Here is a 27935-nt window from a genome sequence, read left to right as displayed (position 1 = left end):
AAAATGCTCGATCCAACCGCAGCCTCACATACATCATGCTTGACTCTGACCCAACCCAAATAATCTGCTAGCTTTGATATATCTACTATGGACCTAATCCGAGTTAAGCTTTGGATCCAAAATCAAAAGTTGAATATGAAACTGTTCTGCTAAGACGCAATTTGACCCGACCTATTTACAGCTCTAGCCGAAAATGAAGGTTGTAAAAGTGCTTGTAACAAGTGTGAGGAAGCAAAACTGAACAACTAGTACTGAGTCCTTTCTCAAAGATTTTATACAAAATTGCTGAGGATTTTTCTATGTCGAAGAGAAACAACACAGACATTTGAATAGGAAAAATAATGGATTGACAGGGTAGCATGTAGTTTAACAAAATAAAAAACAAAATCTTTGGAAAAATCTCTTATGTTTGGTTCAGTTACAACCATACCATCCCTTCCCCAGCGCCCTTTCGGGCTCCGAACTGGCACTGTGTTTATAGCTGTCAGAGCCATGTTTCTCAAACAAAAGCAGTGCGTCTAACACCGTGTATACACCAACTTCACCCAGTCTTCCATGCAGGATGTGTAGTTGCAGGTCCTTAACGATCATCCTGATAATCTGGATTCTCTCTCAGGATAACAAATCCTTCCAATACCGGTGTGAGTGGAATATATCTGCATATATAAACAAAGTCAACACATTCAAGCACTAAGGTAACAATTAAACAAGAATGAAAACAAAGATATGCAATCCAAAGACTCAATGTGTTATCATACTTCTCAGTGGCCAGCTCAGCTCGTTCGCCTGCTGCAAGTAAGACAGGAGTAGAATGTGTCTGGAATCCAGTAATAGTCTTTGGCCGTCCTGCCTGGCCAACCACATCAACAGCCTGACCCACACGTACAGGAACAGAGAGAGGCTTCAGATTTTCATCCACTGTCATTAACATCCTTGGCTGCAATGAAAGAGAGAGCTTCAAATTTATTGAGCCCTTGTTGCAGGCTTACAAAGAAAAAGCATGGGTTAGATGTTTCAAGCCACACCTGCATCGCTAAGACAAGGATATAAAGCATGTAATGATACTTCCCAAGGATAATAGACTTCATGTCCAAACAAGCGTGCAATACAGTAACAAGCCCGGCAAGAGCCGTCCTGCAAAGAGTCAATAATTGTGATTTATGGGGTTTACATTTGTTTATCATATCAAAAGATGAAAAGATTCCAAGGAAAATACTAACGGTGACAATAGAAACCGATCAGAGTGGTAAGGCAAAAGAGTTAGCAAACCCTTCCCCAGGTGTACAAGACCTTGAGCAATCCTCACCTACATATTATTTATAAAATGGTGCAACTTGAGAATAATGCCAGTTGCTAAATACAAAGGAAAAGGATACTTATGCTTACACAGAAGAGGTGGCCAGCTTCTTTGTAGTAATAACTTGAAAGGTTGCGAAGCATGCCAGCTATTCGAGCATTATTGGTGCCTGCACCTATCAAGCCCAGGGAAATAATTGCTGCCTGCAGAACAAATGTAAGATTACAAGTAATGACCTAATGAAATAAAATGAAAAAATCACTGTATAGGGGCACAAACCATAGACACATCGCCATCTGTATCATGACTGAGTCTGCTTAGTGTGTCCATGACATTGACCTGATCAAACAGGACTCTGTAAGCCGCAAAACAATAATTGCTATAAAAATTTTAAATTAAAGATAGGATGGCTGATTTTCAGCCAGTTTGGTCACCCCGCCATTATGGTGTCTCCAATTCAAGTTGAAAGGTTTGAAAAGACAAGGTCAAGAGATAAAGTTTCATGTTGTAGGAGTCTGTAGATACCACGTCAAGGAATTTCGGCGGACCAAATATCACATTTTAGAATGGATACTTAAAACCAAAAATTTCGGAGTAGGGAAGCAACAGCCTCCTGCTTCTCTATTCATTTTCTTGCTCTATTCAACAACTTCCAACTATGTGGCAAAATCACATATGGTCACGGGGTATCTAAACAAAAATTTGGCCACAACAGCCTTTAGTCTGCTGTGCAGCAACTCAAGTCAGTTGCAACAGCTCAACGGACAACTCTACATGATTCAAGTCAAAATAATCATTACAAACCAAACTGTCGTGTGAAGCATGACCATCTTGATAAACAGGGAATTATCAGGATGTGGTTTTCCCACCTTTATCCTTTTATGTCTAAGTGTGAAACTTCAAATAGCAACGGCAATGTGGCAAATCTAGAAAGCCAACATCAATAAGATTGACCTACCTTTGGATTGGATATGCATAGTATACCAAGAGCCAGAGGTACAGCTCGTCTGATGTTCTGCTCTCCATATTGTAAAAGGTGTTCCAGAGACCGGATTGCCATATCAAGACCCAATTCTTCAGCCATTGCAATAAGAGCAATTCCAAGGACAGCAGGTCCCTGATGAGTCTCACCCTTATCTAGATGTTGAGCACAGTACCCCAAAAGTTTCTGGACCTGCAATGACGAGAAATTGATGATACTAATCAGCTGGCTGAACTCATTGAAAGTGATGCTGCACCATAGTTAAGACAGATATGACAAGACCTTAAGCACATTCCCTGTTCCAGCATATGCCAAAGACAAGAGTGTGACATCACAATATTTTCTAATTCTTTCATTAAATGTCTTGGAAACCTCTGCAGTAGCTTCAACATTATCCTGCAGACAAAAAAGTTAAACTAGATTGTAAGAACATGATAGAGCATACTACTAATCAACCATGTGAAATGTATATTTGAATCAATAACATAGTAATGTCCACAGCATAAAGGTAATATCTGCAGCCAAGATAGTTTCATAACTGCAACTGAACAAAAAAATGTGAAAAAATAAGAAACTAACATGCCTTATCCAAAGTTTATCAAAAAGCTAGGCAGATCAAGAAATAACCATGCCGCTCCCCACCATATACAGTATACACACAGAAAACAAAAAGATTTTTTTAAAAAAAAAAGTAGTGACATTCTAGACCTGGCTTTCAAGCTCACATATGAAACCATCTGAATTAGTACCCTGATTGAGAACAAGGCAACTCTTGGTCTTGCCAGCGACCTACAAGACCATCCTATTAGTCTTCTTTCTTTCCCACCCCTTTTTTTTGGTGAGAAAGCAAATTAGTCATCCCATCAGACATGCAACCAGAGCACCAACACAAAGCAACCAAAATCAGGGTCATTTTTTCCTATTTAAATAGAAGAGACTCCAATAATATACAGTTTTCCACCAAAAAGAAATCCTGGGCTAAGTTCAACTGACAAAATGCTTTTAGTAAAAGAAAATAGCTTTAGAAAGGAAGAAGCAGTAATTTCATACATGAAACTTCAGAAGTGATGCTAGAGGAAAATAAATATCAAATACAAGAAATACAAACAAAAAACATGGGAGGCTGAAAAAAATTACTACCTGCTTTCCAAGGTAAAGAAGGCCAAGGGCTACAGGGAGCAGGCGGGTGAGTGGTTCATTCAGTTCAGTGTCACTACGGTCCATTAAGGCAAAGATAATAGACTGAGCGATTTCTTCATTACAAGAACCAACGTACACCAAGCCCAGGGTGATGGCAGAAAACACAAGAACCTCGAGAGGCACTTTTGGATCTCCCATGATAAGTGATAGGCGAACTCTAACCTGCTATTCCTAAGAACGTCAGTAAAAAACAAGAACATCTAATAATCAGGGGTTACAGATAGAAAAGAAACTCCAGGAATGTCACCTCATCTTTATGCGAACCAGCATATGCAATGCCAAGGCCCAAAATTGCCCCAATTCGAATGACAGTGTCCTCTTTATTAACAAAGTCAATAAGAAGTGCCAATGCCTGGAAAAAAAAAATAAACAGTGGAATTCCAGAAGAGATAAACTGCAAACAAAAGAAAAACTCTATGCTCCCGTGAGAACACACAAAATATAACTCACAGGGTCACAGTCATCCTTTACACCACAATTGACAATCCCAACACCTAGCAAAGCCCCGGCAACAACATGATTGTCATTACTGTGCAGATATTTATCAATTTGAGCAAGTCCAGAATCCACATCCCACAACAGAATCATCCCCTGTTAGTAATAACAAAAGGCATCAATTTTCTGATGGTCATTAAGAGCTCAATAGCAGATAACACAGAAGGACAAAAACTGTACCAAGCTAGCTGCCGCACTGGCCTTTCCATGTTCCTTGTTCTTAAACAACCAGCTACCTGAAGATCCACCACTTGAAGATTCTGATGGGACAGTCATCAATTTATCCTGCACAAAAGCAGAGGGAAGATTCAGATTACTTCATATACCGAAAAATCATAATTCACAGATACATGCATGCATCCATATAATATATATATATATATATATGTATATATATATATATGTATATATATATATGTATATATATATATATATGTATATATATATATATGTATATATATATATATATGTATATATATATATATATATGTATATATATATATATGTATATATATATATATATATATATATGTATGTATGTATGTATGTATGTATGTACATATATGTATGTATGTATATAATGTATGTATATATATATATACACATATATATAGTATATATGTATATGTATGTATGTATGTATGTATGTATGTATATGTATGTATGTATGTATGTATGTATATGTATGTATGTATATGTATGTATGTATGTATGTATATGTATATGTATGTATATGTATGTATGTATATGCATATATGTATGTATGTATATGTATGTATGTGTGTATTAGAAAAAAAAAATACTCATGACTACCTGACCAAATCCAGCATTCACAAATGCATTCACAAAAGTAGCTGCCAAATTTTGTCGAGCTGAATCAAGACTGGAACTTGCACTTGCCCGGCCATCAATCAAGTGGACCTAATAAGATAAGCATGTGCATCACTAAAATGAAGCACACAGGCAAGGAACACACGCATAGATAACCACACATATGGTCAAGTACAAGCTTTTTGATATTTTCTTCCAACTTATACATCTTAGCTTCCACTCTCTTAATTGAATACATGTTCAAGACATTTTCTTAAAAATGATGCATCTTGATCATAGCTTTCATTGTTTTATTGAATATATAACAGCATGTGTTGTGTGTATAACTTTTTTCCTTCAAAATGATACATTGGAATTTTCATTACTTTAATTGAATATATATCTGCATGCTTGTATATGTCCATGCATACTACTAAAACAAATGCTCATTAAAACTTTGACACAGAGAGGAGCAAGACTAAAACATGAACTCAATACCTCACTAAATGAAGGATTCAGAAGAATATTCAAATATTAATCAATAATAACTTGTTGGCTAAATTCATAACCTATGCATGAATTGCTATTTACTGCCGACTTAATTAGTAAGGAAGGGAAATTTAAAAAATTACATCAGAGGTAAATCGCTAAGAGAAAGCAACAAATGTCATTTTTGTTAGAATCTTTGAAGGCATATTTGTGTTTTCAATTCAACAAATACAAAATATACTAAAGGCATACTCATTGTTCCATTTATTAATAAAAAGAAAAAATAAAGGTGTGACATACTCAGGTTATTATAAATGGCTATTTTAAATGTCAGCACCTTATAGATGTCTTCAGGAGATTTGGGTTCCATGACCTCAACATCACGAGCAAGAGTAAGGTATCCTTCGCTTAGTTTAACGTTGTTGACTATATCCTGCAAGGCCTCCTTATCATCATCATCTGCAGCTATATCATCATCAAGCTCCAATGCTAATCCCTGAATTACAGAACAGTAATCAGTACAACAAGATCATCAACCATCACATGGAAATATATTGAAAAATTACATATATAGCAGAGCACTGAATTTACCAATATAGATAGCTTAAGTTTAACACAATAAAATAATAACGTAGATTTTTACTTGAGCAAACAGTGGACATGTAAACTATATAAACATGAAACAACCTGTATATGTTAGTTATAATACATGTGCACAACCATAAGGAATTGAATTGTCTAAGGCTTCCAATAATAAATGTACAATAAGACAGGAATAGCTCACATGGCGAGCAATAATATAAGAAAATTGCTTCTTCAACAACAGATCCTCTGTCGATGTGTACACTTGTTTCACATACTGTCATGGCAACAAAGTCTCATTAGAGCATGTTCATGATAGCTAAACCTTTGTTCAGCAAGATAAGTAAAAATAAGTTTTTTTTCTTCAAAAAACAAGAAGGCTCACAAGTGGACCTGATTGTTATCAATAAAAAGTGCAATGCGTAAGGCACTTGCGTAGTCTTCAAACTTCATATAAATTGTATATGCTATATCCAAGGCCAGTACATCATCAGGGCTCGGGAGATAGCTGCAAAACATATTGAATTAGAAATTTGTTACAACATTTTGCACAGTATGTAATCTTAATGACAAGAGTGTTGTCTCTGTAGTTTGGATGCAGCTAAAAAGCATAACTGAATAAGAAGAACTTGACCGGAGTGCAAAAAAATCACTAAGAGAGAGAGACAGAGAGAGGGAGGGAGGGAGGTTTCAGTACAACTAAATAAGCTTCTAAGATAAATGACCAGTCAATGCAAAACTTGGAAGTGAACCTATTTCTCTTCTTCATACATCTATGTGGACATTAGCACCCAAAGGAAATGCTTATTCAAACAGTCCCATTTATAGAATGGGCAGTACCTCATGTCAAATCCAAACACCAAATGCTAAAAACTTGATTCCATGGTGATTTTTGAAATATAACTTTTTCAAAAGCATGTAACTGTTAGATTTGAGGTAGCAGGTACTTTGTTTCTATTAAAAAAGAAGAAAGAAGGGGGGGGGGGGGGTGTAGAGTGGGGGAGGAGGGGTAACATCGGAGGTTGTGAGGAAAGATATGGAGAAACATGCAATAGGAATACTATTAAATCTTGATGGATAAGGTCATGGTATATAACTATTAAATCTTGATGCCATGATCCACATAGCCAAAAGTGATCATCGTCATATCTACAGATACTAGCGTCACCTCTACAAATGCAAAAACTTTCACAAACAATATAAAACATGTTCTGCGCTGGCATTGTCTTGGCCATATGTTAATGTATTTCCCAGAAATAATGGTCCATATTGCAAGTCATATCTCACGAGCACCTGCTACCTTGTAGTCAGTTCCAAGATTAGGTTGTCATTTTCAAACATTGTATGTAGTTAACAGGCCTTCGAGTAGCAACAACCATACCAAGATGCTTGACAAGTGGATGCAGTAGTCTCAATCTGGGGATCCCTAGCTAAATTTAAGGAGTTAATCTTCAGATAGGCCTGCTATCATGTGACTATGTATCAGGGTGGTAACTTCAATGAAATAGAGTAACCATCCTTTGATCACTTCTGCCGGATATACCATTGATATCATAATTGACTGATATGTGATGTCACTTGTAAAGTGATATCTCGCACATGAAACCACCTTCACATTGCTCTTAAAGACTAAGGCAACAGAAATAAAACGGTGCAACTTCATGAGACTGGAAATGAACAATATTTTGAGTATCACAAATAGTTATTTCTATATATTGATGTCCCAAAATAGATGTGATCGGTGCACTTTTTTTTTTGAAAGGGAGGGAAATCCACCATTTAGATTAGCTTACATCCAATACTTTGGGAAAGACATCCCCAGGGTTTCTGATCCATAATCTCCTTGCATTTGGTAGAGCCGTGTGAGCACCGCACTTTATAGCCCAGTTTGACAAATACTTGGCAATGAGAGAGAACCCAGACAATTGTTACAATATTCAGACTAATGAAAACATGACCCAACAAGGAGAAAAGAGGGAGATTGTGGGGTGGGGGGGGTGCAGCTGTAACCAAATACAACTTACATTCCCTGCAAATGTTAAATCAAATCCATATCCAACCATCAAGATTATAGAACTAGAAATTCTGTAGTAAGGAAAAAAAACCTATGTACACAGAAGCAAACAAAAGCTGACCAAGATGATTATTTTATATTGACAGAGGATCTCTAGGTTCAGGTGAAATATTTAACATGAAATTTAAACATGGGCTTGAAAAAAGGCAAAATAACAAGAAGTTCATAGCTTATATGACATTTGCTCATAACCCAGTAGTGTTTCTTGAGCAAGATCTGGTAATAAGATTTGTCCAACTAAAAGGTTGTTTTAAAAGATTCTAAGCAGCAGACAGGCAGATAGGGAGCTGCCTAGCACCTAGGCTCCAAGTAGGTGCCCAAGTAAGAATCTAGTGATCAATGGCAAGTATCAAATTGATGGCATCCAATACTAATTTATAAATTAACCTCACCCTTGTTGTTGCTACATTGACCGCTACGGTAGTGTTTGAAAAAGTGAAATTAAGGTTGACCATTGATTCGAACTATATAGAACAAGTTCTTTGCATAAATGATCTCAGCCATTCAAAGAACCTATTTCATATCAGGCAGCAATAGTCGAGTGGTACAAATATAGCTGGATATTCTAAAGATAAATGCTATTTTTCAACTGTTAAGGTATGATATACAATCAACAAAAAATGATTAAAGAAAATAAATCGTTTGAAGAGGAAAAGTTTCTACATAACTTTAATGAAGCATTTTAATACTTTGAAGATATATCAAGCTATAGCAGAAAGATATCATCACTACATTTACTTTAGACATAATATTCTTGAGAGCAATTATATTGTAAAGGCCTATAGTCTGAAATAAGTAAATGATAATACAATTTATAATTCCAGTAAATATTTCTTTAAATAACAATGCCAATAGGAACATGAAGCAGAGCTATGATCCAGAGACTACAAGTGCATGGAGAATGCACTTGTTTGCAACTAACTGATCTAGTGGGAAGATAGATCACTCCTCAGGTACACACAAAGTTTCGAACCCACCAAAGTCTGGGATACTAATGAACCCAAAAAAAAAAGTTCCAGAATGGTAAAACGTCCCATTATTGCAGTATATGTAGCACTAACTATTTCAGCCACCAAATAAGATGATTGAAATAAGAAAAACATTAGATGCAACTCATGAAAATGTAATTTGTAACATGCCCTCTATAAGATACAAGCTCTCTTTTAATTTGTAGCATGACTAGCAGGCTACCTACCTAGAAGAACTAGTAAGATACAAGCATGCCCTCTTGTAATTTGTAGCATCAATGTGCTCAATCAACAGATCAAGATCTTCAACCTGGAAGGCCAGAAAAGTTTAGCATATACAGCTACCTCAAGATACACACAGAAAAGTAGGTCCTCGCTCACCTCCATCAGAAGATCTACAGCTTCTGGCTCAGCATTATGCTGCATTGTGGTTAAACATTTTAGTAAACAAGGAACAACTTTTCAACATTCAAGTGGAGCATCATTTTGTAAACAAATGGAAAAATGCGGGAGGCACAGAATAATAACGCATAAGATAAAAACTACAAAAATGAAAAGGCAGAGAAATTTAAACCACAAGGGTTTTTCATCCAAAGCATACCTTCATGTGAAATGCAACAATTTGTTGCACGAGTTCCATTAAAGCATCTATGGGCATGTCATCATACTGCATAACATAAAGAGGAAGGCAATCAGCTTATCACCACTGTGAACTCTCCAGAATTTACAATGATCAGGCCAAATATTCTAACATACTAACTAAGGTGACCAAATTTACAGCCAATCATAGTTTATCCAAGTGAATTAACCAAGAAAACCTACAAAGTACATAGGCAAGTTTAATGGAATTGTTTCTCTCATTAAAAACTTAAATGCACATAAAGTCATTGTTGAATTAAGGATGGCTCATTATAACTTAAGTAGAAATGAAACTTAGTAAATTGATGTGAGCAAACTTGAACACTATAATGAATTCATCACACAGTGAAATGAAAACAGCATATCGCAACAAGGACAATGATAATAAGGTACTGTAAGATTGCTAGCAAAAACTGCCTTTAGTAGTGTCAAAAGGTGTGGTTGCACATTTCGTCAGTAGGAATGATATGGTTATTGTACTAGTGGCCAATATGCACCTGCATGCTTTATTGGATGAATATAAAGGGAGCTTTCAAAAGGTTCCTATAATCTATTGGAACACATCTAAACAAATCATAAATTGCAATTTTGCATCACAACGAAATTTTTTCAATAATTTTTAAAATTTATGTAATGAGTCCAATGTATTAATTTTGACAAGTTTGGTTAAAGCAGCTGCTCTCACACGAGTACATTTGTGAACTGAGCCTAAGATGATACACAGCATGGTTCGCCGAATTGTGCCGAATTGGCTGGTTCGGGGTGTGCCGAACAAGACCAAATAGAGACCAACACAGTTCAACCATTTGATTCGAGATGGGCCCCAGTTCGCTTAACACCCCCCCTGCCCCCCGCATTGGCCTCGCATTCTCGATGGTTTCCATCCCACATTGGCCCCTGCTTACGATGGTCGGAGAGTGGCCCCTCCCCCTAGTAAGTCTGTTCCTACTCCCCCCGCCACCCCCTCTCTCTCTCTCACTCTCCAAGGGTTAGGGTTTTCCTCAACCCTCCCCTTTCCTTCCTCTCTCTCTCTCTTGAAGGTTAGGGATAGAATTTTGCAATAAACCTCCCCTTTCCTCCTTCCCTCCCCCCTCTCTCTTTCTCTCTCCTTTTCTCCATCTCCCCCTCCCTCTCTGGTTCTCCCTATTTCGGTAGGCCCCAGAACGGCACAGTACAGACTCATACCGTGCAAACCGGTCACTGGCTGGTATGCCCTCCGATACCGGTTCAGCAAAACATATGCAGACTATGTTGTGACAAGTTTAAGGTGTCATAACAAGTGCAAGGCAGGTGTAAATCAACAAGTCCAAACCCTCATGCTAAGGACGTCAGTCAAGCTATAGACCATTAGCAAGCAAAAGCAGGGAGGCTTATATTAAAATAATTAATAATAAGAAGTCCATGTAAGCCACTACCACCCGCACCTCTAGATTTACACTTTCTGAAAAGTGATGCTGGAACCATCCTTAGGAAACTAACCATCATTCGGCCAAGCAATATGCTGAAATTCATCTTCCATAGCCTAAGCCTCTATACCATTACAAGTGTCAACGAGCCAAGACAAACCAGATTGGGCCAATGCCTAAATTTGGCCTAGAGTAAGACCTTAGGTTCGAGCCAAGTCCAGTAAAAACATAGCCTGGATCTCTTTGGCTGGAGACTGCCGAGCTTGTAAAATTTACAATCTAGGATGATTTTGGCTTGGACCACATGTTGGGTGAAGCCCGACCCAAAGCCTAAGGACAAAACTTGCTCAGCTTTCATGTCAAACTAAACCTTGTTCTTTTGGATCTTACACCAACCAAAATTTACCTACATAGAACCACTCGTCATCTTCAAATAAATTTAGGATTTCCAGCCCAAATAATAGGATTGGAGAGAAAGAAGCCCAAAACCACATCTAGATTAAATGATTGATGTTCCCACACCAAAATAGCAAAAGCCATCCCAAGAATGAAGAAAGGAACATAAAATTAAGGGGAAGAGAATGGTCTACAGGTAAAGTTGATAGACGCAATGGAGTGGACCAGGGCTGCAAGGATCTTCATAAGAACTTCCTAGGTTGTGAGTCCTAAGTCATCGTGCATCGCCAAGAGGGGAACAAGGCTAGACATAGAGGATAATGAGACAGGTAAGAGCAAGGTTTGCCAAGCCATGCCGAACTAGCCAGTTCGAAGTATACCGAACAAGATCGGTTAGGAACCGGCATAGTTTAGCTATTTTTTTGGATTTGGCTCCCCAACTCAAATAAAACAAGAGAGCACCCTCTCCAACTCAAAAAAAATCTAGTGAGCACCCCACCTTCAGCTTGGACTCTCTTGAGAGCACCCCACGCCCGCGAGCACCATGCCCCCCTACCTAGCCACTTGGTGTCGCCCCCCTGCCGCATAAGTCCCTCCCTCCCCCTCCTTCTCTGTCGCTTGCTCCTCTCTCTCTCTCTCTCTCTCTCTCTCTCTCTCTCTCTCTCTCTCTCGCTCGCTCACTCAAACCTAACCAGCAGCTTGAATCCACTTCACTATATCAGCCCACATAAGAGTAGGTAGTATATGTAGCCCCATCATGCTAGTAGGTTCATATATGCAGCCATATAATACATAACAGGCCACATATCTGGCCATACACTGCTAAGGGGACCGCCTTTTTGGTCCATATGCAGTATGACCCCAAATGTACAGCATATAGGCAATTGGTCAGGGACCACACATGTATATGCAGGTGCAAATGCGGCAGTGTGTACTGCATTTTAAAACACCTTTTTTTTCAAATTCGAGTAATTCATCTTATATTACTATGGATAGAAGTTGTAATAGGTTAATCAATCAGGTTAGCCATATATACTAAGATGTATAAGCTATGAACCATAGGCTCCTACCCACTCAATGAACTAATTGATTATCGTTTAACCCGTAATTGCCAATGGGCTAATTTTGATGAGCAAGCTAACCAACCTAACCCAATCAACTAGTTTTCCTAGGCTGTCAAAATCAACTAACCCAATCAGACCACATTTTCCCCCTTGATTGCACAACTACATAAATTGTATCATGTAAATCACTAGCAACAAAGTTTCTTTAAATAAAGCTATGCATGATTCCAATTGCAAATGTGGTATACAAGAAGAAGGTTAATACTAACCTTGCCATCATAGTGCTATATTAATGACCTAATCATCTTGTAGGCACCATCTATACAAGAACCTAGTTACATTGCACTCTGTCATCACTCAACCTTACCTGGCATGCAAATGATGATGTTATCAACATGTGTTTTAGCGGATCTGATAGGGTTGAGTTGGACCAGAAATTGCCACCACTACTTATTGTTAATGGCATGACAAAATACAAGAATATGAAAAAATTACAAAGGGCAGTAGTTCATAATTTAGCCAAAAAATACCAGAGAAGACCAAGAAGAAAATGCAGATATACTATAGGATATCAGAAACTTCACTGTGTATGTTTTAAATCTTGAAACTAATGAAATTAAAGACAATTTGAGAAATTTTCAGTAATTGAAGTATGTCAATTCTCATGTATAATAAGATTGCAGTAGTTAAAGGTATACAGCATATTATTGGCCAAATTAGATACTGCTAAAATCCTATTCAAACTAAAATAAATGCATTTGTGAATCCACCAATCACCATAAACCAGTAAATGCATTAAAGACAACAACTACAAAGGAACCAGTAGAGGAAGATATGTTAAGCAATCAACAGGTGATATATAACAAATTCAACAATAATTAACCAACAAACATAAAATATATAACAAGGTTTAATAATTTTGAGGAGATTGAGACCAACCTGGCGTTTTGCAAACTCTTGTGAAATTTCACCAGCCAGGTTTCTGATATATCAAAATCACCATTAGAAAAATAAGTATAACTATCTAATTAGCATTCAACCATATAAATATGCATAAACTTATCACAGAGATTCTAATTAACTATGTTTATGTAGGATCTACTTCTTAACTCAGAATTGATTTTATGATCCATCAATAACAACTCTTCTCCATAGTTTTGTGGAATAATTTTGACTGAGGTCAATTGGTACGTGAAGATACCCTATCTTCAGTACATTCGCAAAAGATCTCTGATCAAGGCCAGTTGGTCAACTTGGAATTACCACTAAGTAAATAAAATATAAGATAATGTTATACATACCACAACAAATGTAAAATAATGCAAGAAAAATGGATGTAAAGTAACCAAAAAGATATATCAAACTAACAGGAAAGTAATATCAAAATATAATAATCATAATAACAACACTAAGGCTGTATAATAAGATGATACCAACAAAAAAATAGGACAAAAGCATCTGGTACTCATACTATGCATCAACAAACGCTGCAATTTTTTTTGATGTATTGGTCCATCTTTGCTTCACAAATGGCTAACCAGGTTAAAAAGTTCTATCGTTATCAGCATTTATAGAAAATGGAAGTTAATTAAGACGCTGTTATCGTAGAATATAGCTCGACATGCTAAGCTTGACATCCAGGTTTTATTGACTCTGGTTTTACTGATGACAAGTTGTTTCACTTCTATTTTCTCCAAAATTAGCCATCATCTCTTGGAAGTTTGCATTCATGCATCCATCTAAACATGTTAGATTTTGTTAATCTAATTATAAAAAAGGACTCATTGCTAATGCATAAATAACTTTGGACTTGATAAGGAAAAGAGCAAGCAGAATATGTAAAAGAAAGTACTAAATAAAATTGATAACGTGACATTTGGATGTTCATTTCACCATGATACAAAACTTGCTTGAACAGCCCAGCATACCCGTCTTGACATGACATAACACAGGTAAAGGTATGGAATCAGTGCCTGACATGCACTTAAATTGCTTGGACAAAGCTGCGGAGAGAGTGGGAAGCAAAGGTGGAGGAGAGGGAGGGAGGGAGAGGAGGGGTGCAGAGAGGGAAAAGGGCGGAGGGTGAGAGAGGCTCAAGGATTTGAGAAAAGAGAGATGAGGACATGGAGGCGGGTGGAGAGAGAGGGAAGGAGGAGGGGTTGGTAGTGGCGGCAAGGAACATAGCTGAGTGGAAGCACACCAGTGATCAGATGTATAGAGCTGAAGAGGTCGGTCATGTGTAAAGAGAAGATAAAGATTGTGGATGTGACTGTAGGAGAATAAGAAGAAAAGAGGTAATGTTAAAAAAATGTTAGAAAGCAAAATAGAAGAGAACTGGCAAAGGGAGAGTAGTAGGTTGGGCCTAGAAGGATGACAAGAAAAGAGAAGAACATGGAGATTGGACAAGAAGAATAGGAGAGAGAACATGAGAGATGTGATTGGTGACTCTTCGTATTTTTTTTTCGAAAAAAGTTAGTCTAAAATCTAGAAAATCTCAAGATCATTGGGACACCCCACTTTCCCCTTTTCCATTGCCGGCAACCCATTCCCCTCAGTGCTCGACTTTGAAGCAACAACCCTGTAGCTTCCTCCACAAGCTAGGAACTATTCACACAATTCATGAATAAATCATGAATAAAACAACAGTTCTATGAATTTCACGACTTATTAGTGATATGTATAAGAATGAGCGAATAATTCATAAAACAATTCTTTTGGCATGCTGAATACAAAGAATAAATGAATTATTCAAAAATTCAACGATTTCTGTGACTATGAGATCAATGAGATGATCCCAGTCTAGAAGCAATAATCTTCATTTATTACAAAATATTCTACCAATGAGTCATATTTAGTGTCCAACTTTCAAATCCACATGACACCATAAGATATGCATTTATCTAAAGTCCTCATATCAGACCAACTATATTTATACCTACTCGATTGTTAGTTTGTTGGTAAAAAATAGGTTTTAGAGATTAAATGATTTGCCCTTATATTCAATCCAATATCCTTGATCAACCCTCCTGCCCCCAACCGCATCCAACATCCATTCTAGATATAATTCAAAAACCAGATCTGACGCCTTGTAGGAATAAACCCTAAACCCTAACCCCCTAAAATCCTAAAACACTAAACCCTAAATCCTTAACCAATGTCCGCAATCTCGGTATCGGATACCGTATCGGTACTTTATCGATTAGGTATGGTACAGCTCTGCTCCGAAATAGCTCTCTTACCTATTTTCTCGATTTTTATCTTGGTACGCCTCGATACGTGCCTTAGTATGGGGCTGTACGGGGTTTGTACCGACTTGAAAGTGTGTTTTGTAGCGGTTTTCTCCTAGTATAATACAGTACGCCCCGTACCAGTCGGTACAGGACAGTACGACAGACCTTGCCCACCCTAGACCCTAAACCCTATTTGAGAAAAGAGAGATGGGGACGTGGAAGAGGGGTGGAGAGAGGGGGGGAGGGGGGTTGATGGTGGCGGAAAGAAGCATAGCTAAGTGGAAGCACACCAGTGATCAGATGTACAAAGCTAAAGAGGTCGGTCATATGCAAAGGTCGGCAGTGGGAGGAAATGGCTTGCAGGCCCCAATGGTTAGTAATGAGAAGATAAAGATTGTGGATGTGACTATAGGAGAATAAGAAGAAAAGAGTAAGTAAAAAAAAATGTTAGAAAGCAAAATAGAAGAGAACTGGCGAAGGGTGAGTAATAGGTGTGGCCTAGAAGGATTGGACAAGAAGAATAGAAGAGAGAACATAAGAGATGTGATCGGTGACTCTTGGTATTCCTTTTTAGAAAAAAAGTTAATCTAAAATCTAGAAAATCTCAAGATCATTGGCACACCCCACTTTCCCCTTTTCCATTGCCAGCAACCCATTCCCCTCAACACTCCACTTCGAAGCAACATCCCATGCAGCTTCCTCCACAAGCTATGAACTATTCACACAATTCATGAATAAATCATGAATAAAATGACAGTTCTATGAATTTCACGACTTATTCGTGATATGTATAAAATGAGTGAATAATTCAGAAAACAATTCTTTTGGCATTCTGAATACGAAGAATAAATGAATTATTCAAAAATTCACTGGTTTCTGTGACTATGAGATCAATGAGATGATTCCCAGTCTAGAAGCAATATTCTTCATTTACCACCAAATATTCTACCAATGAGTCATATTTAGTGTCCAACTTTCAAATCCACATGACACCATAAGATATGCATTTATCTGAAGTCCTCATATCAGACCAACTATATTTATACCTTCTTGATTGTTAGTTTGTTAGTAAAAAGTAGGTTTTAGAGATTAAATGATTTGCCCTTATATTCAATCCAATATACTTGATCAACCCTTCCCCCCCAACCGCATCCAATATACTAGATATAATTCAAAAACCAGATCTGATCCCTTTTAGGAATCCATCCCCCATATCAATTTTCATCAGAACAAAAAAATGTAAGTGAACCAAGAACTTGAAGAAAATTACTTCATTTAGTAATTAACATAAAACAGAACAACTATTTTTAGAAGTCACTTTCGCACAGAAGAAATAATCAACCATCACAATCCAGTCAAAAACCCATATCAGCTAATCATGATTCACACCCAAACAACATAAGTTAGATATATATTCAAAAAGCCAATACAGAAAGCAACCACCATTGATGAGCTAAGATGGGTTAAGTTTATTACCTTACGTATTCATGACCCCAAGAACCAATATCCCCCTCTGATCCTAGCAATCGGTACTTCAGGCTCTCCTACAAAAAAGGCACAACAATGTTTGATTACATTGAGCCTCGTAGTATGAATCCATTGTCAAGAACATAGACCAAAGTGCAATTTAGCAACTGAAGTCTACGAAATTATAACAAAAGATGGTGGTAGCATGTCCAAATTAAACTTGATTATATACAAAGATGATTATGTACAGGATATATGACTGGAATGCTATTATTCTCCAAGGAAAAGAGTCATGCCTTTCCAAGAACACATTTTTTTTTGTAATGGAACCACATTTTGTAATATGCATGATAAGGGTACAGTAAGCAAAAGCGCACAGGTAACTCAATTTACATCATTTTCAGACATGCAATTAGGAAATGATACTTTGTTTTATACATAAAGATGTGGACCAGGTGTAAATGCATCAAGACCTCAATTGACATCATGTAAATTGTAAAATGAGCCTCCAACAGGCAAAAAATGAAGCATGATAAACGCATGCAACCAGCAAGTTACTCATAAAAACATCAATGTATATGTAGCTTCCCCCCATCTTATGGACAGAAAATGGGAGCTAAGAAACTAAGAACCCTATCATAGATGTCCCAGTCAGTTTTCCATCCAAACCAGAAGTCCCTGTTCAAACCACCTCACTAACAAGACAATTGCTCACTGATTCACTTTGGAGCATCAATCCAATTCCAGTCAAGGGCCATTTTTGCTAAAGAGTCAAGGGCATTTCAAGATCATTGTATTTGGCTAAAGTAATCATGTTCCATGACAGATCCACATGCCATCTATATCTTTTTTCCAAATAGAACCTAACTACTTGTGGAAAGGAGTGTAGAACTCTCGACCATGTCTTATTTCACATAATGATCCCAATAATACACACGACAGAGAGTGTAATACCTAACCTACACACAGTGAACAATCATACATTTTTGCTTCAAATTGATCTCCATCACTGTGGCCCGGCCCGACTCATTTATAATGCAAGTTGAAGTGTGATTTCAATAAAGTCCAAATGTAAAAAGCCATGTAGATGGATTCCTTTAGAAAGCATTTTACATGTGACAACCCTTAATTTGCTTAGCAACTTGTGAGAAAGTATTAACATATCTAAATGACAAGAATGGAACTACATGAGGCAAAACTCAACGCACAAAAAAAAAAAAGATTTACAAAAATAGTTATAGATGATCCATCAATTTTGGAAACAGGTTTATCATGTTAGAATGATTAAGGGTATAGTATGAGGACGGTAATATTTATGCATTATAAATAATAATGTAGAAATGATGGAGGGCCTAAGGTATCATGTAAATGCACATGCGGGAGTGACTATAGGTGCTAACTTGGTAATATTCAGGGTAATATTTTGACATGCAAAACATCAAGAAAAGCTGATCAAGTGAGACTTGCACATAAAAATTTGTAAATGTAGTTAAAAGTGTATGGATATCATTATGCTGCATATTCCAATGTTTCAAAGCTTCCGCCCACCCCCCCCCCCCCAAAAAAAAAGGCATCCATAGATGCAACAACTTCCAATTTTTTTAAAATATAATATACAACAGGATAAAACACATAAACTTCGTAATCTTGCTGCATTTAGAAACTTTCACATATAGGTTTCACTTGTTCAGCTTTTAATGATGTTTTGCCATGTCTAATTTTTCCCCCAATATTACCAATTTAACACCTATAACCATTTTCTACATGTCCATCAGTAACATAACTTACCCTCTATCATAATGCCCTTATTTAAAAATTAAAATATGGAATATGCCAAGTTGATGTGACAAAATAATCAGTAAACTAGTATCACAAGCCTTCCATGATCATAAGCATGGTAATCATCCAGATACCTACGAAGTCTCAATCATTCTCTTAAGTTTCACATCCTATCATCATTTCAAATTTCAATAAAGGTTTGGCTTTAAATTTCTCATCATCATCCCATCTCTATGGGCTAGCATCCTCGGTATAGTCAATAGGTAACACATAAGCTTTCCACAATCATGAGCCTTGTATTCATTCAGCGGTTAAAAAAGTTTCAACACTTCTATTTAGCATTGCATCCTTCATCATTAAAAATTCAAAAATAGATTGTACTCTGAACTCACCATCTCCGCACCATTTCTATATATTAACATTATCTATGAGGCATAAAAATGCTTAGCAACACAGCAATCCTAACAATCCTATCTATGCATGCTTAACACAATTTTTTCGCACCACCACATAACCAACTACAAGCTCACAGTACATATGAAAGGAAACATTTAAGCCATAAAACATTTATTCTGAACTCAAATAGACTTGCAAATGGAAAAATTCATTGAAAATTGCACAACAATTTACTAGTAGTATAAACAAAGAAATAATTGGAAAACAAGACTTGGACCAGAAATTAACCTAATTGCAACCATATTATCAACTCTGAGTAAAATAATGATACGTGAAGGCATGTAAAGATGTAGATGATGGAGGAAGTGATTTTCTATTGCAATTGTAGCCATACAAAAAACTCGATGGACCATTGAAAATTTCTTGAATTAATTTTGAATTTAAGTGGCCAAACAATTACCTAGCTATTCCACAGGTATTGAATTACTCATATATATTACAACATTTCGTGAATATTATAATTTTTGTTCGCGGTTGTGAAACATTCATGCACTATATGCTAAACATGCCCTTTGTTGTTTGTGTCGGTGGTGATAGTGCTATCATTTTTTCCATATCGTCTCTTATATTCTAGTGTTGCATGTACCAACATATAAAAAGACAGTAATCTATGCTTCCAAAAATATTATTGAAATTTTTTTCTGTTTTCCGATGTTCCAAAATCATTCTCGGCATTTGGCCTAACTTTTAACATTTTCGATGATTCTTTTGAGTTTTATCCTCTAAACTAATTATTTTCTTATGCCAGAGCTAGTACGGTTGCAGGATAAAAATAATCTGTGTGCACTCACATAATATGGAGGCAAACATGTAGATACAAAGGAAAGAGGGAAGGGATGCACGACACTTACCATGTTGAGCTGTTTTGACAGAGAAGCAATGCCAACTACACTGATTGAAATTGAGATGCGATTGGTAGGGACTGCTTTGGTAGAAGGATAACAACAGGAACTAGCTAACTTGGTGTACTGTATGGTAAGATATAATCAGCATATTAAGTAACTGAAAGGGGATCTTAGGTGCCACCACATAACACCAAGTCAGCCAAATTGGCACATCCTTAGAGAGCATTTTTCTGTGACTCTCAAGAATCAAAAGAACCAAAACCTAATACATATAAATAACCATTAAAGGTGAATAATCATCAAGGAGGTTTGGTGATATGAGAAAGGGTTTATTAGGTAATGTGTAAAATCCAAGGATTCCTTGAACATGACAGTGACTGGACAGCATGAAATCTAAAGATAAGTCAGAAAATCAAAAGTAGCATTGTCTAAGGGACAAAATTTACAGAAAAAACAGTGAGAAATTTGTCAGACTAAATTGAAATTATCTAGATGCCATCAGCAAAATTTGTTCTAGACAACAATAGCATTATCCAAAATGACAATACAAACACCACAAAGGATGTCAACTAGGATAAAAGATCGAATAAAAATAGATGAAAAAACCAGGAACCAAATTCACTAACCCAATTGAAGCACAAACTTAACATCCAATCAAATAAACAAACCATGATTAAATTGCCAACGATGCTTTCATACTTGGTCTTCTCTTATGTAATATCCCTTTGTGCAACTCATTCTTTACAAACACAGAACAAAAAACAAGTAAGCTGATAATAACTTGAATTTTAAGCAAATTACATACCCTGTCCCCTTCAGCAGACATAGTCAAGGCCAACACAGAAAGAATGTCTGCTAGGTACTTCTGCAATTCAAGAGTCATATGAGCTATCAATATTGAGCAAACATATGTATAAAAACAACAACATAATATAATGATTATACCTTTAGGTCAGACTCTGGCATCGTATCGAAGTATGCTTTTAGAGTTCCATAATGGGGTCGAAGGAACTTCAGAGGCTTTGGAACAGATGTCATGGAACTTGTTGCTGTACGAATCTCCTTCCTATCAACAAAACAGTAACATGTCACAGACAAAAAATGCCCTTATCCACCAATTCTCCAACTCCATAAATCAACAACTGCAAAACCCTAAGCATTAAGAATCAAATTATTGACATGATTTGCATAGAAAGGCACCTCATGCTCTCGAGGGCGAACTTCTGGACGCCGGGATCGGCATCCTGAACCCTCTCAACGTAAAGCTCGAGCTGCTGCTTCAACGCCAAATCCTCATCCGACTGCAACGAAACCATAGGCCATCAGATTGAGAATCGAGTAAAAACGATCAAACAGAAAGGGGAAAAGGAGAGCGAGAGAGATCAAAATCACCAGATCTTCCTCTTTCTTCTCGTCCTTCTTCTTCTTGGGGTCCTTGGAGGGGTGCCTGGGACCCGCCGGCTCCGCGCCAGATGAGCTGTCAGGGTTGGGATCTACCGCCATGGCGAAAGGATGGAAGGAGCGCAAACACCTCGGAGATCGATCGCGGAAGAGAAGAAACAGCAAATCGAAAACCCTAGGAATTGGGAAGGCGTGGAAGGGAGTAAGACTGGAAAAAAGAAAGAGAAGCCCGGCCCTTTTAATTCTTCCTGCTACTGCGTTGCTCGCACCGTCCGTCCACTAACAAATTAACGGTTTATGATTAAAAAGAGATGTCTGATCATCGGCCGTTCGTTAAATGGACCCACTCGGAGAACATTCAAGTGACCCCGGTCGTACATGTATGTCTTCTCCGAAAATTATCTGTGGTACGAATCTTATGACGAGATCATATAATAATTAATATATAAATATTTTATGTTATATATTAAACTAGTAGTATGTTCTAAATTATAGTATTAATGTTATTTGTTACAATATCGTGTATTATATATTATATGATTCAAGAGTTCAATTACATCATTGTAATACATATAAGTATTATAATATTTATATGATTATAATATAATAATACTATAATAATAATTTACTTTATAGTATATTATGTATATCAGTGTTTTATTAAATCATTATAATAATAATATTAATATGAGAATTAGAATTAATAGAAACTAATCTAACATTGCACTTGTTACTAAATTTATAATAGTTAGTATATTCTTATACGATTAATATTATTACTATTTTAAGTATATATACTAAAATATTATGTATTTTATGTTACATTAATTATATATTTCATTTTATAAATATATCATTTATGATTTTATTCTCATATCATAAATATGCTTTTTCACATCGTATATCATATTATTTATATCTGCATTAATATATAATCATTATAATAATATGGTATTACTATTATTGTTAATTTGATAATATAATAATATTATTGTTAATAATATAAAGTATGTAATATATAGAAGATTACATATTATCATAAGATTAATATTTATATTTTTAATTATAATATTAGTAGTATTAAATGTCAAATAGCTGGAGTTGAATTGGCCAACACTCCCCTTTAAAATTTAATCAACATATATTTTAAAACATTTAGATCACAATTAGTAGCTTGGAATTGCAAATAAATAGTTTCTGCTAAATTTTTGCTTACTAACAATGTTGCTACCATTTATTTTTTGTTGACTAAATGTTTAGGCGAGAGATCTTAAAAATTATGATCTTTTATTTCTAGCTTTTTATATATCGTAAACCATGGCTAGCTATGTTGATTTTTATGTTTAGAGCCCCTGTATTGATTTCCACTAGAAATATTTGGAGCTAAATATTCTCAGAAGATTCCCAATCTATTATATCATTAATGTTGGTAATATCAATACTATGAATAAAAATATTATTAATATTGATAAATATGAATATCATATTATTAGTAATATCATTATAGTATCAATATATAATAATAATAATATTATGTTATATATGTTATCAGAAGCATTCTAGGTTTGCATCGCTCCTTAGAACTTATCTATACTTGTGCAAACAAGAAATGAAAATCAATCATTCCCAGCAAGTTCCATGAATAGAAAAATAGTACCTAATATCAATTCTTGATGACCAAATATATTGCTCATATTATATATTAACGGTATATAATGGAAACTCTTGGAGTTGACCATGTGAAGCTGGACTCCAAGAGTGAAGCCTCAAATAATAATTATAGAAAAGAAAGTTTTAAGAAAAAAATTTTGTAGGTCTACATCTCTAAAACCCTATAAGTATTTCATAGGAAAAGAGTTCAAGTGTTGTCCTTGACTCTCTTAAAAAAGTTGGAATTCTAATGCATGCTGGAAAACTAGATTGTGGTTAAAAGTGGTAAGAAAAATAAGGATTCCTTTAAAATGGAGAGAATTCCGCAAAAGAAAAGGTTTCAATAAAAATTGAGATAAAATCTAAAAGATGGAATTCATGAAGCTCGACCAGACTCCAAAAACTATACGAAGGCAAGTAGAGTTTTGACCAACTCTACTTTATTTTAAAAATCACTCAAATTATAAAGTAGAGATCATAGCCATTCTTTCTTTTTAGAGAAGAAATGAAGGAGGTGGGCCCTCCCCCAAAGTTGTAGTAGTTTTTTAATATAGTTTTTTACAAGATTGGATGCATACAAGCAGTGTGAGTGGTAGATATATATATGTGTGTGTGTGTGTGTGTGTGTGTGTGTGTGTATTTACAACGTTAGGGATGACCTTCATATTGCAAGTGCCGAAGGCTAGCACTCGTGGACTAAATGAGTTTGATTTTGATACTTTAAACCTCTCCTTTCTTCACTATTGAATTTCAATGAACTTTAGATGCCATTCCAAGGGTTGTTACAACATATTCAAGTTTAAGAAAGCCATCTAGATGATGATGGTTTCCATATTTTGCATATAAGATGCATATTTAGGATTATCTTAAATGCAAGGTGCAATTAGAATATAACAATCTTTGGGTATATTACTCCTGAGAATTTCTGGATCAAGGTGGAACTTGTTTGTATATTTTCTTATTTTTACCACTTCAAATCCACCAGGTACAGTTGATGTAGATTCTCATCCTTTCTTGATTTAGTTATTAAAGATTGACTTTTTATGACTATTCTCTCATTTGAACAACAACTACAGGGCAACAAATTAATGATGCAAACTTATGGTTGTACAATGTGTGATAGACATAATGTGATCTGCATTAAGGTTTTCTTTCTTTCCATTTCTCATTAGTGAATGAGAATACTACCTAGAGCACTTGGTTATCTCTTTCCTTTGCAAGAGTTCTTGGTTTATTACTAGTTTCTCATCACTGCAATTTGTTTTCACTAACCTTTTAGGCAACAACAAGCTTTTTGAATTCAGAAAATGGTTTTAAGATTAATTCTTCTAATGGGCCTATTCCAGAAGTTGAAAGTGCTGACATGTGTCATCCAAATGGAGGTCCGAGGGCTATACTTGAGTATCAATTTTTTTTGTTCCTCATCAGAATCTATTCAGGGAGATGGAGCAACTGAAAATCTTTATAGAGGTCCAAGGGCCGTTCAAGAATATCATCACTTTTTTCCTGAAAAACCGAGCATCCATTCAGAGAAGAACGTATGAGCTGACAAGAACCATTAGTGCTTCTTATATGAGGGTGATGTCACATTTTGGAGCATATTGAAGAGGAGGGTGCAGATGACATTCATGCTGGTGAATGTAGATGATAATAAGGCAACCTAGGAACGATATTTATTAGATGTTTATCCTTTATCTTGATATAAAGAATATTAGATGAGAGAGAGATCATAATCTTTGTGTCTATATAGATACTTTCATGGATTAACAAAAATGTGCGTAACCTCTATTTGCCTCTGCCATTTTATGAGTCAAACGATGATGATGAGGCAACCAGGGATATTAGGTGTTTATCCTTTATCTTGGGATAGAGTACATGAGACGAGAAAGAAATCATAGTCCATGTGTCCATATAGATCATGTTCATGGATTAACAAAAATATGTAAAAACTCTATTTATCTCTGCCATTCTATGAGTCTCTTCTTTTTTGAGTATGGCATCATCACGCTCTTTGGTAGCATCTACTAATTCAGAATTTAATTTTAAAGCCATATTTTGACTTAGTTTTTAGGATACCTCGATGACTAACAAATAGCAAATGCTTTTTCTTGTGTAGATCTTATTTCAATAGAAACCTGAATGAATCGATTCACCTCCATGTCTTGCTTTTACTGCTGCATCGAGAGTTATTCCATGTCTTGGTTGACATAAAATAGATAGTGTATTTGTTCATCTTTTATTAAAACTTTTTCATGGCTTGATAAATAATTTGATATGCCAATAATTTTCTTTTGTATTTCATAATATGCTTAACCAACATTTAACTAATCAATTATGATAAATTGGACCGAATTTTGCAGTTTTTTTCTTCTACAATACCTCAATGTGATATGATACAATTCATAACTTGTCACTAATAAGTATCACAAAGCAATGAAATAAAAAGTTCATCACAAAATATTATTTAGATATTATTTTGAAAATAAAATTATATTTTATTGCTAATTTTTATTACCAAATTTGTGGCACCAAATACTCTCATTCAACCGTTTTGGTAGAAATCTTTTGGTAATAATTTATAATATTTTCATAACAAAAAAATATTATCACTAATACCATGAATTTTAGCAACAATTAATTTTATCATGAATTGATTATTAATTTGATGATGATGATAGAATTATTTCCAAATGGATACTTAATATATAAAAAATTAAAAAAGAAATATTAGCAATTTTGTTTGATGAATTAATTTCATCAATAATGTTTTAAAATTTGGCAATAAAAGCATATTTCGTCATAGATAGAAGTCTATTTTATGGTGAGAATAGTATTTCATCACTAGATATTTCTTTATTGGTGAGAATAATATTTCATCACTAGATATTTTTTTATTGGTGATGTACACAATTTTAGTGCAGAATAAAGGTTATTTAGTAATGAAATAGTATTTCACTATGCAATTTTCAGTGTTTAAATTTATGACAAAAAATATTTTTGTTGCTAATTATCTAATTAGCTTTCAACAACGATAATAAGCCATAGTTAAATATACCTTTATTGATAATATATATAGTGTTGCAGAATACTAACTATGTAATGATGAATTCGATTTTATCACCTATACATCATTATATAACTTTTATGATGAAATATTTTTAGTTGAGCCTGACCCACTTAACCCAGTCTCACAATCGAGCAAACCTAGCTTGACACAAATGACTCTCATAGTTGGAGGAGGAGATTGTGTAGGGTTTTAGCATATTATAATGCGCAGCGGAAGCTAGGGATTTTAAAAATTTCTTAATAAAGTCCCTATGCATGCAGGGGCGGCCCAATACATTTGGGGGCCTAAGGCGAATCCAATGAATGAGGCCTTTTTTTTTAATAATAAATTTTTTTAATAAATATAAAATATTAAAAAAATGATATGAAAATGGATAGCTATCAAGTACACTATTTCAACAAAGGTACATGAATCTAACAAAGATAGGCCAGAAATCTTTTTAATTTAATATTATTTTTGAATGGAAATGCAGAAAAGTAATTATCCTAAAAGAAGGGCCATAAAACTGATTAAATAACTGAGATAATGCTTGGCAATTTTGTTTATCATGTCAAGCAAGAGCGGAATAGGAAAAGGTCATCCCATGGCACTTCATGGTCATGGTAAAGAAAAGAATTTCTCCAGGAGCTTCTCTATAAGAGAAAGTAGGGGCATTATGGAAAATTGACTCCATCTAATTAATAAAAGTCCCATCCCTCCATCTCCCCTTCAAGTGAGTACCCAAGCAGCAACCGCAACATCACAGCACAGCAGCCATTCAACCCCCTCCCTCCTTCTCTCTCTACCACCCAAGAGGGGAGAAGAAACTGAGAGGAGAAAATTAAAAGAATCTCCACCCTCCAAGAAGTCCATTTCCAATCCCCCTTTCTTCCTGATGGCCCAGCTGGATCAGGAGTAATGTGAGGGAAGGAAAACCAAGACCAAAACCAAACAAGAGAAGGGATGAAAGGTAAGAGTGGCTTCAGGCGTGTATCAAGCCAACCAAATCCCTCCTCTCTCTCTCTCTCTCTCTCCATCCAAAACAAAACTACCGTCCCCAACTTCCTAAATTTCCCCTCTGCAGGCCAAGAAACTCTCCACCTCCCTTCCATCAAGGGGGAAGACTCGTAGCCAGCTCATCCCGTTTTATATGGGGCCTTTGCTTCCTTTTGGTCACGGTCCCTCCCTCCCTCCCTCCCTCCCTCCCCCCCCCCTCTCTCTCTCTCTCTCTCTCTCTCTCTCTTCACCTTCCGGGGGCCTTCCGTTGGCCCGGGGCCTTAGGCGACCGCCTCAGTCGCCTAAGGCTCGGGCCGGCCCTGTATGCATGAAACCCTTTTAAGCCTAGATCACCTTAATGATTACAATCAAATGATATAAAATAAATGCAGAATTAGTAGAATACCTCAAACGCTAATCCAAAGTGTACAATCTCCACGAGGCGTCCAAGTGTCCGCCCTCCAATGGTGATCCACACGAAAACTTGATCAAGACTTTAGCTCCAAAGACTTTTGATCCTTAATGCAGAATTCTTCTAAAGAACTCTAATGGCTTGCTTTCCTTCCTTTCTATTTTCCTTTAGCCTTCTAAAATCACTTCTAATCCTTTTGTCCTAAAGAAGACCACCTTGTCTTGGCTTAGGACACTAGAAGCAATGCTAGA

At 36.0% G+C, this 27935-nt stretch overlaps 1 protein-coding gene across 4 annotated transcripts; it reads right to left on the bottom strand.

Annotated features, from left to right (window-relative positions):
• Nucleotides 1-324: 324 nt before the first annotated feature.
• On the bottom strand, nt 325-21853 carry LOC103701646 (26S proteasome non-ATPase regulatory subunit 2 homolog A-like). Of its 4 annotated transcripts, XM_039126882.2 has the most exons (25): nt 21572-21853; nt 21380-21480; nt 21125-21245; nt 20985-21044; nt 17109-17176; nt 13342-13384; nt 9499-9564; nt 9279-9317; nt 9125-9207; nt 6249-6363; nt 6058-6132; nt 5611-5769; nt 4788-4895; nt 4155-4259; nt 3930-4070; nt 3727-3831; nt 3420-3641; nt 2562-2675; nt 2256-2471; nt 1577-1636; nt 1387-1500; nt 1221-1306; nt 1026-1134; nt 759-937; nt 325-656 (listed from the first exon to the last, which is right to left on the bottom strand). In XM_039126882.2, exons 1-25 carry the CDS (start codon nt 21680-21682, stop codon nt 581-583), a joined length of 2676 nt encoding a protein of 891 aa, XP_038982810.2. In that variant the 5' UTR covers nt 21683-21853; the 3' UTR covers nt 325-580. The 4 variants fall into 4 exon arrangements, with proteins under 4 accessions (XP_038982810.2, XP_088580380.1, XP_038982811.2 ...); XM_088724254.1 differs by lacking the exon at nt 4788-4895 and having other exon boundaries at nt 21572-21852; XM_039126883.2 differs by lacking the exons at nt 21125-21245; nt 21380-21480; nt 21572-21853 and having other exon boundaries at nt 20848-20988.
• Between the last annotated feature and the right edge of the window lie 6082 nt (nt 21854-27935).

Source organism: Phoenix dactylifera, chromosome 6, assembly GCF_051530095.1.
Source record: "Phoenix dactylifera cultivar Ajwa chromosome 6, Ajwa_hap1_PhDact_Kaust_v1.1, whole genome shotgun sequence".
NCBI classification, from domain to species: domain Eukaryota; kingdom Viridiplantae; phylum Streptophyta; class Magnoliopsida; order Arecales; family Arecaceae; genus Phoenix; species Phoenix dactylifera.
Note: the sequence above shows the minus strand (reverse complement) of the source record. Positions and strands in the feature narration are given on the sequence as shown.

Coding starts and splice junctions, on each gene's coding strand:
- LOC103701646 (XM_039126882.2), bottom strand. CDS start 21,682: ATGGCGGTAGATCCCAACCCTGACAGCTCATCTGGCGCGGAGCCGGCG. Junction 6,364..9,124: donor TATCTTACTAGTTCTTCTAG/GTAGGTAGCCTG, acceptor TATGTTTTGCAG/CTATCTCCCGAGCCCTGATG. Junction 2,472..2,561: donor GAACAGGGAATGTGCTTAAG/GTCTTGTCATAT, acceptor TCGTCATTGCAG/GTCCAGAAACTTTTGGGGTA.